This window comes from Gobio gobio (genome assembly GCF_949357685.1).
Source record: "Gobio gobio genome assembly, chromosome: 17".
NCBI classification, from domain to species: Eukaryota; Metazoa; Chordata; class Actinopteri; order Cypriniformes; family Gobionidae; genus Gobio; species Gobio gobio.
Window position 1 is genome coordinate 19,434,190 of NC_137110.1, and position 17,470 is coordinate 19,451,659.

Below are 17,470 nucleotides of genomic sequence, written 5' to 3' on the forward strand. Positions count from 1 at the left end.
GCGGTGTGACGTAACTTCAACTACTTTCAGATGACAAGACAATTCTTTGTTAAACAGTTGACACAAATAAAAAAGCATACTAACACTGCATTTGTTTAGGATAATGTGAATACCATGGAATATTTAATTTGTGTTACATACCATTTATAAAAAAATATCCAAATATATATGTATAATAATAATGTCAACAATAAAATTGAAATCATTCATCTCTAGGCAATAAAGTGCAAAACGGCGGCGCCCAGTGGTCAATAAAAGAAAAGCATTTTAAAAAAAATGTTTTAATTTAGAAATAAAGTGAAACATACAAAAGACAAAATGTACACAAAATGTCCAGAACGCAATTAATAGTAAATGTAAATTCAAATTCGAGAAGGACACATTTTTAAACGTTAATGATTATTAATATCATGATTTAAAATAAAGTTTTATTTAAAAAAAAAAAAACTTTCATTAATAAAGTTAACAAACAATGTATTACATGCTTAACAGGTAATTCGTTTATTAAGGCCTACATTCAAATGTAATTCAACTTTGATTTAAATATTTTCAAATAGGCTACTTTCCTAAAGTGCCCCTAGAAAGGCAAGGCAAGGCAAGTTTATTTGTATAGCACATTTCATACACAGTGGCAATTCAAAGTGCTTTACACAGAAATGAAATAAAAATATTCGTAAGTGAATTAAAACAGTTATAATAGGAATGAAAAGAAATAAAAAATAAAGATTAAAACCCCTATCTGTGGTGGAAGAAAATGGAGAGTCAGGTTTACTTTAAAAATATTTGTCAGGTAACTGTGCGTTTAGACAGTACACTTACAGACAAATCTTCTTGGCCTAACTTGAGGGCGTTCTCTAGATGTTTTACTCGTCAGAGCAGATCTAAACGGGTTTGCCTCGCACCGGAGGGAATACTCAACGTTGGGACTTCCCCATATTGGCTTTCTGCTTCTGTGGTTTTTAACCGGCTCACAGCACGGCCTCCTCGCCCACGTGATATCTCAAAATTCTCAAAATTTCAATCACGTTGCATTTACCACAGAATCAGTCATCCACCTATGGTTTATCCACCCCACTTATTTATCGCTCCCCGTCTCTCAACCTCTTCCACCCAGACAGCCTTAACAAAATAAAAATATTGAAAGATAAAAATAAAGAGTATAATTAAAACTAAAAATAAAAACAGGGTTAAATTGAAACATATAAATTAAAATGCAAGCAGTTCGGACAAAGCACGTACAGTGGCACAGCTCATTCAGTAAATGCACAGCTAAACAGATGTGTTTTGAGTCTGGATTTGAAAGTGGCTACTGTTGGAGCACATCTGATCTGTTCAGGAAGCTGATTCCAGCTACAGCTGGCATAATAGCTAAAAGCAGACTCTCCTTGCTTTGAGTGAACCCTTGGTTTTTCTAACTGACTTGATCCTGATGATCTGAGTGATCTGTTGGGTTTGTATTTAATCAGCATATCTGCAATTTTTTGAGGTCCTAGGTCACTGAGTGATTTATATACAAGTAATAGCACTTTAAAATCGATCCTAAATGTAATTGGAAGCCAGTGTAAAGACCTGAGGACTGGTGTGATATGGTCATATTTTCTGGTTCTGCTTAGGATCCTGGCAGCAGCATTCTGTGTGAGCTGCAGCTGTCTAATGGTCTTTTTTGGGAAGGCCGGTGAGGAGACCATTACAATAGTCCACCCTACTGGTGATAAAAGCATGAACGAGTTTCTCTAAGTCTTGCCTGGAAACAGAGTATCTAATTCTTGCAATATTTTTCAGATGATAGTAAGCTGATTTAGTTATTGCTTTGACATGACTACTGAAACTCAGAAACTATTTTGGACATTTAAAAATTTATGAATTTTATTGCATTAGATATAAAATATACACAATTATATTACATAATTTTTTCTCAATTAATCATTCAATGAGTAGTTTAACTATAATTATGGAGTACTGAATGTTTGTTAGGACTTATTAATGCAAGGAATAAATATTACCACATAAGATTAGACTTAATGTGGCTAACCAATACTAAATTCAATCTCCTCCTCATCATTGTCATCATCATCATCAGTCAGTGCTGCTGCTCTTTTGGCCCTCTCACTCTCACTTGCTTGTATATAGTTATCTTCAATAAACCCATCGTCATCCTCTTCCATGTCATCAGTATGTGCAGCTGCGCGAGTCCCTGGGCCACCGTGGGCCGAGAATCCCACCTCAAAGTTTGCAGGGTCACACTGACTCGTGGCGTCTACTTCGCTGAGCCTGGAGTGTCTGTAGCTTTCCAGATACTTGTGCACAACTTTGCATTTGGCCATCAAAGCAATAAAAACGGAGAGGGTGATAGCTGACACCAGAACAGCTACAAGGACCTTCCAGCTCTCTGAAGAGGTTTTTGGACCATCAACAGTCTTTGTGCCTAAAAAAATGTTTGATTTATAATGGTTAGCTGAGTGTCAGCTGTATGTAGGATTTAAAAAGTTGGAAATCACAGGTAATAATCTACATAATTAAAGAAAAAAGATTTTGACCATTATCTGTAGTGTTTGTAGGTGGTTCCACTTGAAGTAGTTTACGAAGGAAGGCTTTATAGTTGACATCCTTAGAATATCCTGCCATGAGAAAAATAAATGATATTAAAATCCATGTCCATTTCTATACCTCTAAGAGAAAGGGGCACTCAAATAGCTGTTTTTTTTTTTTTTTGTCTATATACATAGTAAATTAATGTCACAAAAAATGGCCAATCTACAGTAATTTAGTTAAAAATGCATGTCACTCATGTTTACAATTTTTTTTATGATGAGCTGTTAATTCCTGTATTAAAAATAATTGTAATAGTATTAACCCATTTAAGCCCACCGGCAACTATAGTTGCCGCAGTGCATAGTTTTCATTTTCCTTTTGTAAGTATTTTTCTAGATAGTATCCATGTTTTATATCTCAATGAACTGCAAGAAAACAACCAAATAAAGGAATTCAAGAAAAAAAAAAGGTATTAAGTTGTCACGTGAGGCTGCCAATTTCCTACCCCTACTTCCAGGAAGCATAACGAAGGCAAACCCTCCCAAAGAAAGGTTATTTTCATGTTACTAATAAGTATTTTTTGTTGACATATATATATATCTACATAATCGTGAAGGTCTCTAGAATCATCCAAATAAAACAATTCTTACACGAGATTTATAGTTTTTTTGTACACTTAGTCAAAAGTCCAAGCGGCAACTATAGTTGCCGGTGGGCAAATTACTTGTAAGTACATATAATGGGGAAATGGGGTATACTGTGTTAACATTTTAATAAATCAAGATTTTTGGTCTTGTTTAGTGCTTTTTGCTTTCATAATATCCCACCTAAAACATAACTTAACCCTTTAACTGACATATCTACTGTACAGTAGACCTTAATTCGATAGGGAAAAATATCATATTTTATGATATTATGTTTTGTAAGGGCCCAAATATTGAGGACCCTTCATCCAGTTTGGAATGGATGAGTTTCATTCTAATTGGTCAAGGACCCTCATTCTTTTTATGACTAGTAGCTTATGATTCCATTATAATGTGGAAATTCCCACAAGTAATGAGTTTACATTTACATTATTATATGAAATCACCTACTACAGTCAGCCATTGAATACTATGGGACTATTTATTTATTTATTTTTGTTATATAGATGTAATTTTTTCGTCATTATATTAATTTATTTTCATTTAACTTTTTGATACACAATGCCCTGTTAGGGCAACTTAATGACCGCACTTTGTTGTGCACTATGTTCCACCACTTTAAGACAAATGTATTTGTTGTTTGTTGTATTTTCATATTCAACAGATTATGAGATAGATGCAGCTTTCTTGAGTTTGCAGCGAATGTTCTTCGACTTTTATACATAATAAATTTGTTTGTGAATAAAGATTGATCTGTTGAAAGTAGTTATTTTTAGTTAGATGCCAAATGTTCTCATCCTAGTCAAATTTGACATTGAAGGGGTGCATACAACATATTTGCCCACCGGCAACTATAGTTGCCGCATATTCAAATACGATTTTCAAGAAAAAAAAACTAAAACCTGGGGAAAATAAATGCAGAACATGTTCACATAGGACACTATTAACATGACTATATGCATGAAACCATTCAGAAAAATTTGGGCACAAATGGGTTAACAAAGTCAAAAATGTCAGGGTGATACAACTGTCATGATATCATAATGAAGAAAAAAAAAACATTATTAAGTAGTTTGGCATAATCTTGTAGGCTATTATTATTTCATAGAAAATGCTTCACTGCTTATTAATATGCGAATAACTTTTGTCCACAAATGTAGACAATGTGGTGCAACCAACATGTAAGGAAAAAGCATTAAAAAAAGGAAATGTGACTGTCAATATCAGTCTGTTTTAAAATATCCGATAATTTTACCTTTTTATGACAAGGCAAGGTTAGCCTTGCTAAACGTCATATGGACAAATGTAATCATGTTTAAGAATGTAAAATTCATAATAATATCATGGTTTTATGAATTCAATAGTTAAAAACATTTTTAAAATAATGATTAGGAAGGTGTAAGGAAGTATGTTATTATATTGTAATTGATGGTTATACCACTTGATATTTTGAAAATTATTCAAATAAACCATTTCTTGAAAATGGTATAAAGGTTTTTTTTAAATCCATATGAAACAACATGAAATCAAAGAGTAGGCTATATGTCTAAGGAATAGAGATGATATACGTCACAAGACAATAGTTTTCATACCATCATTGTGGTCATCCTGTGTCATGCGCTTTGAGTCTCTGATCATCTTTACTCTGTTTCTCTGTCTGATATTCTGTTCACCTCTGATTTGAACAAACTGATTCAATCTCAGGTCTTGAACTGCAGCAGATGGAATGTTCCCCAGGAAGAGCATCTGTAAACTGGAGAGGCTGGTCAGAGCGTTTGCCTCCACTGCGGCCAGTTTGCACCTACTCAGGTCTAGTACTTTAAGAGAAGAAAGGCTGTAAAGATGTTCTTTTAACAGTAGAGGGAGGTAGTTGCCTGATAGGTTCAGTGTGACCAAGTGGCTGAAGAGGTTCAGGCGCTTGAAGTTGTCACTGTGTGTTAAGTCCAACAGATTGTCAGACAGATCCAACTCGGTCACATTCATCCAGATGTGCTGTGGTACTGACGTAAGTGTTTTCCCACTGCAGTCAAATGCAGCCTGAAGAAAGATTAAAGAATGATTGTGAAACTTACTTCTGGAATCAGCAACAAATAGTCTTGTGCAATGAAATAGTATTAAACATTATGATATATATATAAAAAAAACAGCATTTACATAAAATATAAATTTCCACTGTTCTATAAAGGTTTAAAAAAAAAAAAAAAAAGAGAAGATTACCCACTTGCAGTTTCAAGTAAGAAACGACTTATTTTCTCACGAGATAAACCAGTTACAGACTGGGTAAACCTCTGTCACCAAAAACAGGAAACAAGTGCCTACAAACAGGATACTCCTGATGTAGCAGCACTTGTTCTGGCTCGGGGAACAAACGAGGCCAGTGTGTGTGTGTGTGTGTGTGTGTGTGTTGTTTTTCCTCACCGTCTCTCTGTTGGCCGTACATGGGCCCACGGTCTGGAGTGTGTAGCATGATCCTGAGACCCAAAAACCCAGGAGCACACACAGTGTGTGTGTAGCAGACCCCATGTCCCCCTGCTTCCTGTGGAAATCACAATCACAGAAAGATTATGACCACAGAAGTGCTGTTCGGTACGGCGAGAGTTTGAGTTTCTGCTGCAACTTTATAAATATATAACGTCATATTATTTTGTTTTAATGGGAAGTCATGGTTGACAGTGTGCAAGTGTTTTTCTATTCTTTCGACAAAAAAATAAATAAAAAAATATTATAATAATCTACATTATCATTTTATCTACATTATCATTTAAAAGTGTGGATGTGTAAACTTATATGACCTTGCGGCATATTATTAATTGCAACAATTTCACTAATTTGTGAAAATATCAAATTCACCAACACTCTTATATGCTGACACATTTAATACCCACCACAAGACTCTACTGCAAACAACAACATCATATACATGAGACACACAAAGTAAACAATACAGTATACAGTCATGCCAAATATTCCTGAAAGGGTCGATCAGAACACAAAGCAGAGAAAATATAGGATATTTTTTATACATTATTTAACTTTTAAGCAAATAAATGGACATGTATGTATAATAATAATAATAATAATAATTATTATTATTATTATTATTATTATTATTATTATTTGTGAAGAAAGACTGCACTCTAAAAAAAGGTTCTATATGGCTCGTAATCATAGGGGTTTTTTTAAGAGCTGTATAGCACCAATTTTGGTGCTTCACTGGTTCTTCAGCGGTTCTTTTGCTAAGGTGCTTTATAGCACCACTGACTAAGGTGCTATATACCTTCATAATGCAATAATAATTGTCACTACTGTCTCTTAAAACTATTTTCCTGGAAATTAACTGCCATTTTAAGTTTGTCATATTAAAACAAATTGTACTATAGAACCTTTTTCTTTAGAGTGTGATACCAGAGACATGAAACTATAACACCAGCTATTTATGTAAATGACTGCATGGGGCAGTGGTCAATCATTGTGCAAACATATTTAACCACAGAATGCTGCAACTGACCAATCAGATTCAGAATCCAAGATTCCAGAGAGTAACAATAAGGTGCAATAAGGGCAATAAAGTACAAAAATGGCAGTACAAAACAATAAAGTCAATGTGTTCTGCTACAATGTATTTCAAGGAACTTGTTCAAATGACCAGTTAAATAACCTAGAAAAAACAACAACTTCTGGGTAGTTCATGATTGCAAATATGTTAAATAAATTAACATAAGTGATAGTAGATAGTGTGTGGCACTTTCTTTTGTTTTTTGAAATATGTTAGATCAAAAATCCATCATAAATCCAATAATAATTGTCACTACTGTCTCTTAAAACTATTTTCCTGGAAATTAACTGCCATTTTAAGTTTGTCATATAAAAAAAAATTGTACTGAAGGAGAATAAATAACCTGATTGTCAGGGGTTGGCTGTATATATAAGCCAAAGAATGATGTGTGATGCAGAATGAACAATAAATCAACTTTTAGAAAATATGAAGAGTAATAACACCACATATGAACCGCTAATGTAACATTCAACCAGAGACCACAAACTGAAGAAAGACAGAAGACTTGCTGCCTTCACATGCTATAGGAAATGTCCTACTTCCCACTTCTGAAGTCGTGATTACGAGCTAATCGCATTTAAATTTTGACATGAATTTTGTTCAATTTTTTAACGAGGAAAATAGTATTTACGATAATTCCGATAGCATGTGAAGGCAGCATAAAATACACAAGGAAGGTAATCAACAGAACAGGGAACAGGTGAGGACTAATCAGAAACTCCACAAATCTAAGGCCTCGTCCACACAAGAGCTTTCCCTATCCGATCTATCCCAACTACTGGCCTGGCATGAATAACTGGTTATGTGTGAACAGGGAATGTTTTGACAATGTTGCCGTCTGTAAAAACAAATTTAAAAAAAGAAAGAAAAAACTTTTTTGTTTTCAGTGCATCGTAGGCAAGGCAAGACAAGGCAAAGTTTATTTGTATAGCACATTTCATGCACAGTGGCAATTCAAAGTGCTTTACACAGAAATAGAATTAAAATATTCGTTAGTGAATAAAATAAAATAAATATATAGTATAACCCCTATCTGGAGTGGAAGAAAATGGAGAGTCAGGTTTACTTTAAAAATATTTGTCAGGTAACTGTACCCTTGCAGACAAAATCGTACCCTAAAACTAAACAAGACAGTGAAAACTAAACATGACTGGGACACCAATCTCATTAGAAAGCGTAACTATTTTACGAGACGCTGATTTTGTATGTGATTCATAAGGAAACATGCATTTTTAATCACGAATGGCCACCCTGTCAGTAGGGGATAATCAGATTGTACAAAAACATACAAAGAACATTCATACAAATTAGCCACCAATTTACCGAAACGTTAAAGTTGTGTTGGAATAAACTACATGTGTATGAAATAAAGAGTGCTCGTATAGGTCCGTTCCACCTCACATTTCCTGCTTATCTCCTTGTGACTTCCATAGCGGCTGCTTTTCATAGAGGGTTCACAATTTTTTTTTTTTTTATAGGGGCCCTTCCTCTTGCTCCCTTACTCTCCTACTATTCGTTTCAGCACTGTTGGCGGTAAACACTCCTAAGGAGCTGCTTTTATCTCTTCCTGTCTCAGGACGCCCCCGTAACAGCATACCTGCAAGCCAGCCAAATGGAAGTGTCTGCATGTGCGTACTGCGTATCATTATAAATGTGAGAAAGATAGCTTCAAAAAAAAAGAAGTAGGAACTGCCAGACCTCACTGTGTGGGTCCAAACATAAATACACCACAAAAATAAGTCTTTCACTTGACTTCCCCAAGATCATGTACACTACATACACACACACACACCCTCCCCATCTTGCGTTGTTACTGATTACATTGGCACTAAGGACTTTGCATTGTTGTTGCCGCATATAAAAGAAACAGAAAAATATGCTGTTCAACACAGCTTTTGATCTATCAGTTAAATTGTTATCTGCATGAAGTTCCTTACATTTTTGAAAAAGAAAAAAAAATACTTCTATGTTTGCATTTATTCTTAGTCATGTCTTTCTAAGTTAGCATTAGTGCAATACACAATATAACAATAGAATAGGAGTTGGATGAGGCCTACCTTTTCAACTTTTGTGATACATCAGACAACATTGTTAAGTCTTATCCGTCAGTTTAGCAAGTAGGTGCGGTTAACTATATTGATTCCCATAATAGTCCACCTTACCTTCCCTAGCAGTTGGCATGTTGTGGTTGACAACAGAATCTAAAATGACATGAGGGTTGACAGGAATGTGTGACCATTAAAACTAGCAACCTAGAATTATGTTTTAAGATATTGTCCTCCTGCTCATTTGTGCCAAAGAAAGTTGGCACATCTGGAACTTTGCAATGCTTTTGTCATGTTATAAGCTATAAAACAAACACATACATACATAGTGATGAGTGATGGCATTATTATTCAGTGAAAAAGTGCATATGAGGCTACTTACGTGAGAATTGGCTCTTCCGGTTATTAAGAATATGTCAAAACTGATGTTTTTTTCTCTTCAGACATCACATTTTATCATGGGCAGGTTGATTTTTGCTAGCCATTTCCAAGATTAAGGAAATGGCAGGTATGGTTGTGCAAAGGTTGTGGGAGGTGTGTCTTTAGCATGTCATTGTCAGAGAAAGTTAATTTGTAACTGAATGTTGAATGGGTCGCTGCCTCTTCTCTTTCACCTTACAGTTGACATTCAAACTGATGGCACAAATAAATGGGTGCAGTTGGTGGGCAATTTAGTTCTCAGACACTATGGTACTTCATGTCAAATTTATATTGAAGGAATGTATTTAATACACTCTATGATTTGTACAGTTTATAACATTACAAGGACTGCATTGTTTGTTGACATAAACTCTATGTAAATATCTAAGTGTCTATTTATCATATAAAACAGAATAGAATAGAATTCTTGTTATGCATTATAATTATTCATATTACATTATACAAATAATGTATACATTTCATGCAAATTAAACACACACATTTTAACTGTAATATTTATATAATACCAATATTTATCAAATTAATATTTGAACTATATTATATTTACATTTATTATCATTTTATATATATATTTAACCATTTTAACTACATTTTGAAATGGGTAGCTATTCAGTAAACAAGTTTTAATTATATTTTGAAATAAGTAGGCTATAAATTGTTAAAGCTCTCAGCTTTGTTACAGTCCTGAAGATTTGGCGTGTGCAAAAAAGGAAAGGAAAACAGAGAAACACAGCACTCTACAAGTATGAGTACAGCTGCGATGGCTTCCCTCTGTTTAACAGGAAAAAACAACCTGAGCGCCACAACAATGGACAGTTTGTTTTATAGGAGACACAAATGGTCAAGGTGTCCGTGTTTGGCACTTAAACTGCTGTTATTGCTGTTTGCATGAGAGCATCTGTCAGCATCTGGCATTTAACACCATTATTTTACTCTATTTCTCTCTTACAGGCTTTCTCACGAACCACACAACAATAGTCAAATCACAAAATTTTATTATACAAACAGTGCATGGTGCTTGAAACACCAAGGTCATGGGTTTGATTCCCAGGCAATACATGAATTGATTAAATGTATACCTTGAATGCAATATAAAGTCAAAGTCAGAATTATTGGCACCCTTTGTAAATATGAACAAAGAAGCCTGTGAAAATAAATCTACCTTGTTTATCCTTTTGATCTTTTTTTTTTTTATATAACAAAAAATCTAGCCTTTCACTGAAGTAATATACTTTCAAATGGGAGAAAATCTCTTTAATAAATATTTTCTCAGATACACATTGGCCACAAATTAATGGCAGCCTTTTATTCAGTAATTTTTTCAACCTCTTTTTGCCAAGATAACAGCTTTGAGTCTTCTCCTATGCCTGAGAGAGATCAGAGACCATTCTTCCATTCAAAATCTCTCCAGATTCTTAGCTTCATGTTGGTGCTTCTTCTCTTCAGTTCACCCCACTCTATAGGGTTCAGGTCAGGGGACTGGGATGGTCATGGCAGGAGCTTCATTTTGTGCTCAGTGAGACATTTTTGTGTTGATTTTGATGTTTGTTTTGATCTGTGATCCTAGGAGATTCTTTGGCCATTCAAGCTCTCCTCCTCACCGTGCATCAGGACCATATATGTGCTCTTCCAGGCAGATTTGTAACCAGTTTGTAATTTCTAGTTGATTGGAACTTCTTAATTATTGCCCTGATGCCAGAAATGTGGATTTCCTTTGGCTATTTTCTTACAGCCCCTTTCTATTTTGTGATGGTCAACAATCTTCTGCTGCACATCAGAACTATTTTCTTTGGTTTTACTCATTGTGATGGATGATTAAGGGAATTTGACCTTTGTGTTTCCTCATTTTTATACTCCTGTGTAACAGGAAGTCATGGCTGGATAATTTCATGTTCCTAGTCACCCTGATGTGCTAATAAATGTAAGTATGAAGGGAATATACTTCAGAGATATTTTACTCATTAGAATTTCTAGGAGTGCCAATAATTGTGGCCAACGTGTTTTGGAGAAAAGTATTTATTTCATAATGTGATTTCCCCCCCAATTTCAATTGTTTTACTTCAATGAAAGTTTAGATTTTTGTGATTTTTTAATGAGAGATCAAAAGGATAAAAAATGCAGATCTATTTTCATAGCCATCTTTGGTTATATTTAACAAGGGTGCCAAAAAGTCGCTTTGGATAAAAGCATCTGTCAAACGTAAATGCATTTGTTGTTCTCCCAAATGTTTGTTAACCTTTATAATTTTCCCCGAATCCGCCCCAATGTTTTTGAAATTTGACCCGGACATCTCGTGTCCCAGACCTATTGTTTAGCTGGAAAGCCCATGCATCTGATCACTTAGGTGGTCTCACACTCCTCTTTGGCATCCAAAACACTCATTTCCTTTGGTAATGGGAGCTGAAAACCTAGTTCCTAGTTCAAATTTTTGGTCCTAATGCTATGATAACCAAGGATTTTATCACTTCATTTTATCAAGTGTTTTGCTTGGCCATACATTTTGTCTGAACACACACACTTCCACTTCTGTGTGCCCCCAAAATTTCAATGAAATTTCACTAATGTGACCGCACCTTAAAGCAAAACGTGTAATGTTTACTTACAAAAAGTGGTGGGCAGTATCATCGCTAATATGAGCAACACTATTAATTTATAAACAATATATTTCAGTAAAAAAAAAATTGTATCATCACCTTAAAAAAAAAGTAGATTTTCATTACTGTTTTTGTTGTTGTGTACAGCTGTGAACCGATACTAAATTACATTTTTACTAACAATATTTCTGATTGTTTTTGTGTACTGTACAGTCTTTTGGGTCAACAAGAACAAGCAATGCAGTTCGGAAATTAATATTTTCAACTGATTCTTTTCAATGAATCAGTGGTACCAGTTGGAATCATGCAAGTTATTATCAGTTTACGTTTGAATCGATGGTGGTTCCAGCGTAAATGACTCACTGATTCAATTGTTCAAATAGCAAACTACAAAACAAATTACAAACAACAGCTTACTTAATTTGTAACAAATTACAGCGTACTGTTTTTAATATCACACTTGAAAAATTCTGAAAAAGCCTATTTTTAGACTACTAATTTTTATATTATTTACTTAGCTAATACATTTTTGAGTATCTTGCCCAACAGCACGCATTTGTTGTAAGTTGGGGTGGACATAGGCTATGTATCAAAAAAGCTTATCAATTTGAAAACGTTACAAGAGGTTTGGCAAATAATAAGATATGAGAGGGAACTGTTGCTCTAAGAAAATGTGCTTCAGAATCTTCCAACTTAAATACAATTGTAAGTAATACAACAGAGATTCTTTTGTCATTTCTGGGAATGAAACTACATGCTGGACAACAGGGGACATTCTTATGTATACATACCGCCGCTGTGAGTACTGCTTTGTGCAGTTTTAAAATACCTGTGTCAAACTTACACTCAAACATAAAACTGTTGGCAGCGGCCATCAATACAGTTCATTCATTAAAATCACCATTAGGATTCTCATGATTGATTCTGTAATTTTAGCAGCCTTTGGGACGTCATTAAGAGACATTGCGCAGAAGTGTTCTCTAGGACTGACCGGTGCATGATCACCACTGTACCAGCAGGAACTCAAAAATACATTTGTGAGTTCTGGTTCGGACCGAGTGCATGCTGGTTCAGAGGCGAGTGTCCATTACTCTAGCTGTTTTCTAGTGGGTCTCATGGGAACTGGGTGGTAGGCTGAGCAAACACTCAGCAGACAGGAGACCAGCGGTTCTTCCTGTTTCTGCATGCTTACTGTTTGATTCCTGCCAGTTTCCTGGTCACATATCAGCTCCCGCAGCACTGCTTCCTGTCACAGAGTCTCCACTGACTGCTGCAGCTAAACACGCTCTGTGTCACGCTCATGCACACTTCTTACTCTTTTCTTTGTATCATCTTATGTCTGCAGAGAATGACTACTTTTTGGTCATCTTTCTTCTACGATTGATTTGTCTCTCTTTATATTTCATGCTCAGGTCTTTGGTCAGTCATACTGTGCAGTACATTTCATGTTGTCATATATGTCTTAATATATAATATATTAAGACATCTATGATGAGGACATGAAACATTTATTATACATTCTAATAATTTCTATTAACAGTCTAATAATTAGATAAGCTATTAAACTCAACTTTATTTAACTTAAAAACCTCACAACTTTCTGTTATATATTTAATGTATAGTTCACTTTAAACTTTTAAATAATTTCACTATTTAGGTTTGTCCTATGTCCCAGATATCACTTTCCAACCTGTTAGCGCATGACATCATTTCGTTGGGGAAAACAACAGCACAAACGTCAGTAATGAATTTTATGCACGTTTTGTTTTTTGTATTAGTTTGACTCACTCTAAAATGTCTGATAAAATTATAGAAATACTGTTGGTCTCAAATATAAAAAAGGATTAATGTTAGCAATTCTGCTCTTTTTTGTATAATTTTTTAATAATATAGTAGCATTATTCTGTGCGTGTGCGCGTGTGTGTGTCCTTGCATTCCCTACGTTATGGGGACCAAATGCCAAGGCGTCATAATCTGAAGCATGGTCAAGTGCCTTCCGTGTCACAATGAAGACGCTAAAGGTATAATTTTTAGGCATCATTTTTCGATGCGCAGGGTGCTCCATTGATTTCAATGAGAAACATTTGCCGTCATACACAGACGAGTTGGGCATGGGAATGTAGTTATCGTCATGATGAAATTGTATATTGGGTTATGATTTTGTTATTATGTTGTAGGTATGAGTGTGAGTGTGATTCTCAATTTAATCAGCCAGCATACTTGTATTTACATTTATTTTATTTACGCTTTTTAAACACGTTTGTAACCCAACCCTATCCTATATGATATAAAACACAGGATAAAACAGGTAGATACGACTGCAGGCACAATTTATTCAAAAAGTACAAATATTCCAAGTGTTCCGAGACCAAACGATTGATTTGTGTGAAGAAAATCCCCAAAAGCGATCAGCGTCTCCATCCGCCGAAAATCATGCACACATTCAAATTTCAAAAATTTCCGCCTGAAGAAACGTTACATCAGATTTCATAGTGAAATTGCATTGGCTCTCGTATGTCTTGTGACCAATTGTGTCATGCTCAAGAGTCAGCTTTTACAAAAGCAAAGAATTAAATGCATCTTGATCTGACGCATTGGGCAAACAACTGAAATAAATGGAGTAGGCTACTCTGCGCACCGATATAGTGACGCCTTTAGCGTCTTCATTGTGAAGTGGAAGGCCCTTGACCATGCTTCAGATTTTGACGCCATGGGAGTGAGAATGGATTGAGGTGTAGGGGGATAAAATATACATTTTGTACAATATAAAACCCAGTACATCTATGGAGAGTCCTTACAAAGATAGCAAATCTGTGTGTGTGTGTGTGTGTGTGTGTGTGTGTGTGTGTGTGTGTGTGTGTGTGTGTGTGTGTGCGTGCGTGCGTGCGTGCGTGCGTGCGTGCGTGCGTGCGTGCGTGCGTGCGTGCGTGTGTGTTTAAAAACTGGGTAACACTTTATTTTAGGGTTGAGTTCTCGCTATTAATTAGTTGCTTATTAAATTAGATTAGGTTAGATTCAAGTTTATTGTCATTACACATGTACAAGTACAATGCAACGAAATGTGTTTGGAGCAAGCCTCCGAGCCGCAGCTAAATCGCCGCCACATTAGCATGCATAGCTATTACTAGTATGCAAATATTGGCTATTAGTACTTATAAAGCACATATTAATGCCTTATTCTGCGTGACCTTATTATACATCCCTTAATCCTACCCAATACCTAAACTTAAATGCTACAAAAACTACCTTACTAACTATTAATAAGCAGTAGGCTAAATTAGGAGTTTATTGAGTAAAAAGTTATAGTTAATAGTGAATACTATATGTGTTCCCCATACTAAAGTGTTACCAAGAACGGTTGCAGAATAAAGGTCTTGCAGGGGTCTCTACAAAACGACACTACTGACCATAAGTCCTGTTTTGATTATCCCTTCCTCACCTTTGATCTGAATTAATGACACTACATTCTGTACTGATTGAGGAAACTGGGTCAGACGTGTTCACCTATCAACCAAACATTTCCAAAATCACTACAACTTGTACACTCACATCATTTTCAGCTGAGGTCATATCCATTTGTTGATTTTGAACATAATAGAGTCATATTTTGGCTTCCTCTGTGATTTTGCGCTTTAAGCGTATGCCAGCGGCAGTCTAAATCATTCAGTTACACATTGTCAGAAACGACGCATACAGCTGTAAGATATCTAACAGCAGCAGATCTATAGGAAGCATCTTCTCCAACGGGCTCTCCAAATTCAGTCTGTGTAGTGACCCCTCACTGCCTCTCTCCATACCGTGTTATATGTGGATCTGAATGGCACTGAAAGTGCGGGACCCATGGCGAGATGCCCTGCTGTGTGCGGAACATGGATTTCCACTGTACCACACCCTGAGCCAACATGGAAATGAGAGGCTAGACTGATATTTATTGTTCTTAGATCTGGTCTTATATATTAACAAATTCAAATGACAATGCTAACCATGTAAGCAATACTGTAAATGAACAGCCGGATTCATAAAGAATAATGAGTTAAAAATTCAGGGTTCATGTGCAAATGGTAACCTAAAAAAAAATAGCTTTGTGGGGTAATAACTAAATTAATTTATTTTATTCTAATAAAAAATGCTATTTAAGATTACTGAATCAACCTAAATACATTAGATTACACTAACAAAACTAATAATTGAAGGGTATAAGATCAGAAATAGCTCTTTAACGTAACAATGTCAGGGTACCAGTTTTTATTACACTACCATTCAAAAGTTTGGGTTTGGTAAGATTTTTTAATGCTTTAAAAAAAGTAACTTATGCCCATAAAGGCTGAATTTATTTATTTTAAAAAAATAAAAAATAAAAAATTATAAATACAATAAAAACTAAAAATAAAAAAGTATATTATTTCAAATAACTATTTTAGTTTTTTTATATTTTAAAATGTAATTTATTCCTGCTTAGCGAAAATTCAGCAGCCATTACTCCCAGTCTTCAGAAATCATTCTAATCTGCTGATTTTCTGAAACATTTTATATATATATATATTTGAAGTCATATATACCTCAAAAGTTTGAATGGTAGTGTATATATTTTATTTGCATAAATATAATTTTCTTTTTAAAACAAGAACCTTTTACACAGTAAAAAAATGTACTGGTAATTTTCTGCCATGACATTATTCAGTAATTTTACAGAAATGTACGTTAACCCTTAAAACACAACCTAATGCAATGCATAATTCAAAAGTTGTGCAATACATTGTGCCCTAATTTTATGGACGTTTTTACAGCTGTTATTGCAATCAATCACTCTGAATTAACATACATTTTTTGTTAATTAATAGTACTTAATTACATTATTTCATCCATTATCTCAATTAATATGAGTTTAGCAAACATTTTAATATTAATCTCAGCCAGTCCAAGTTCTTGGACAAGAAAAGTATTGAAAAGCAGAGTTAGAGAATGCTTTACAAGAACGTTTGGATTGTTTGTGTAAGAGTGAAAGGAAATATGAATTGAGAGTGTAACAGTGCCAGGGTGAAGATGTCTCTGGCTGCACACGCACACTCTTGAGACAAAAGATGAGGAGCGGATGTGCCCTCTCACCTCTTTTCCCTTTCCTTTGTCCTTTGTTTTCTTCTCTCTCTCTCTCTCTCTCTCTCTCTCTCTCTCTCTCTCTCTCTCTCTCTCTCTCTCTCTCTCTCTCTCTCTCTCTCTCTCTTGTACCTACACACTCCACATCCTCCTATTTCAGCTTTCCTATCCTTGACCCTATATCTGTTAAAGATCCACTTATCTCCATCACTCTACATCTGGCTGACTAGGACAAACACAAAGACATCTTCTTTCCCTCAAACCACTGTGTTTATTATTTCACGGATATGAATGGTTAACTCATCCATGCCAGATGGAATTTTTTACATGATTGTTCCATCAGGCCTATGGTGAATTTGCATGAGCTTTCACCAAACATCACTTCAAGATGTGTGGGAATAGATGACGGATTTGCGGAGAGGAGAGGCTTTATGGTTGATTCTGTCATTTTTGCCCCGCTATCACAAGAGGATTTCCGAAAGTGACCTAAGGGTATAATGGAGCACCTATAGCAGAGAGGGTCCCATGGTGAGCTTCCTCAACAGGGCTGGATGCCCATGAGAC

General features: G+C 35.3%; 1 protein-coding gene across 2 annotated transcripts; it reads right to left on the reverse strand.

The window, feature by feature from the left end:
* Positions 1-269: 269 nt before the first annotated feature.
* Positions 270-9,287, reverse strand: cUnh1orf210 (chromosome Un C1orf210 homolog). Of its 2 annotated transcripts, none has more exons than XM_079840012.1 (5): positions 9,160-9,287; positions 5,595-5,712; positions 4,769-5,213; positions 2,538-2,618; positions 270-2,425 (listed from the first exon to the last, which is right to left on the reverse strand). In XM_079840012.1, the coding sequence occupies exons 2-5, from the start codon at positions 5,697-5,699 to the stop codon at positions 2,028-2,030; spliced, it is 1,029 nt and encodes a 342-aa protein (XP_079696138.1). In that variant the 5' UTR covers positions 5,700-5,712; positions 9,160-9,287; the 3' UTR covers positions 270-2,027. The 2 variants fall into 2 exon arrangements, with proteins under 2 accessions (XP_079696138.1, XP_079696137.1); XM_079840011.1 differs by lacking the exon at positions 9,160-9,287 and adding an exon at positions 8,790-8,887.
* Positions 9,288-17,470: the final 8,183 nt, after the last annotated feature.

Coding starts and splice junctions, on each gene's coding strand:
- cUnh1orf210 (XM_079840011.1), bottom strand. CDS start 8,821: ATGTTGTCTGATGTATCACAAAAGTTGAAAAG. Junction 5,713..8,789: donor GTATCACAAAAGTTGAAAAG/GTAGGCCTCATC, acceptor TGATTTCCACAG/GAAGCAGGGGGACATGGGGT. Junction 2,619..4,768: donor ACAGGATGACCACAATGATG/GTATGAAAACTA, acceptor TTCTCATGGCAG/GATATTCTAAGGATGTCAAC.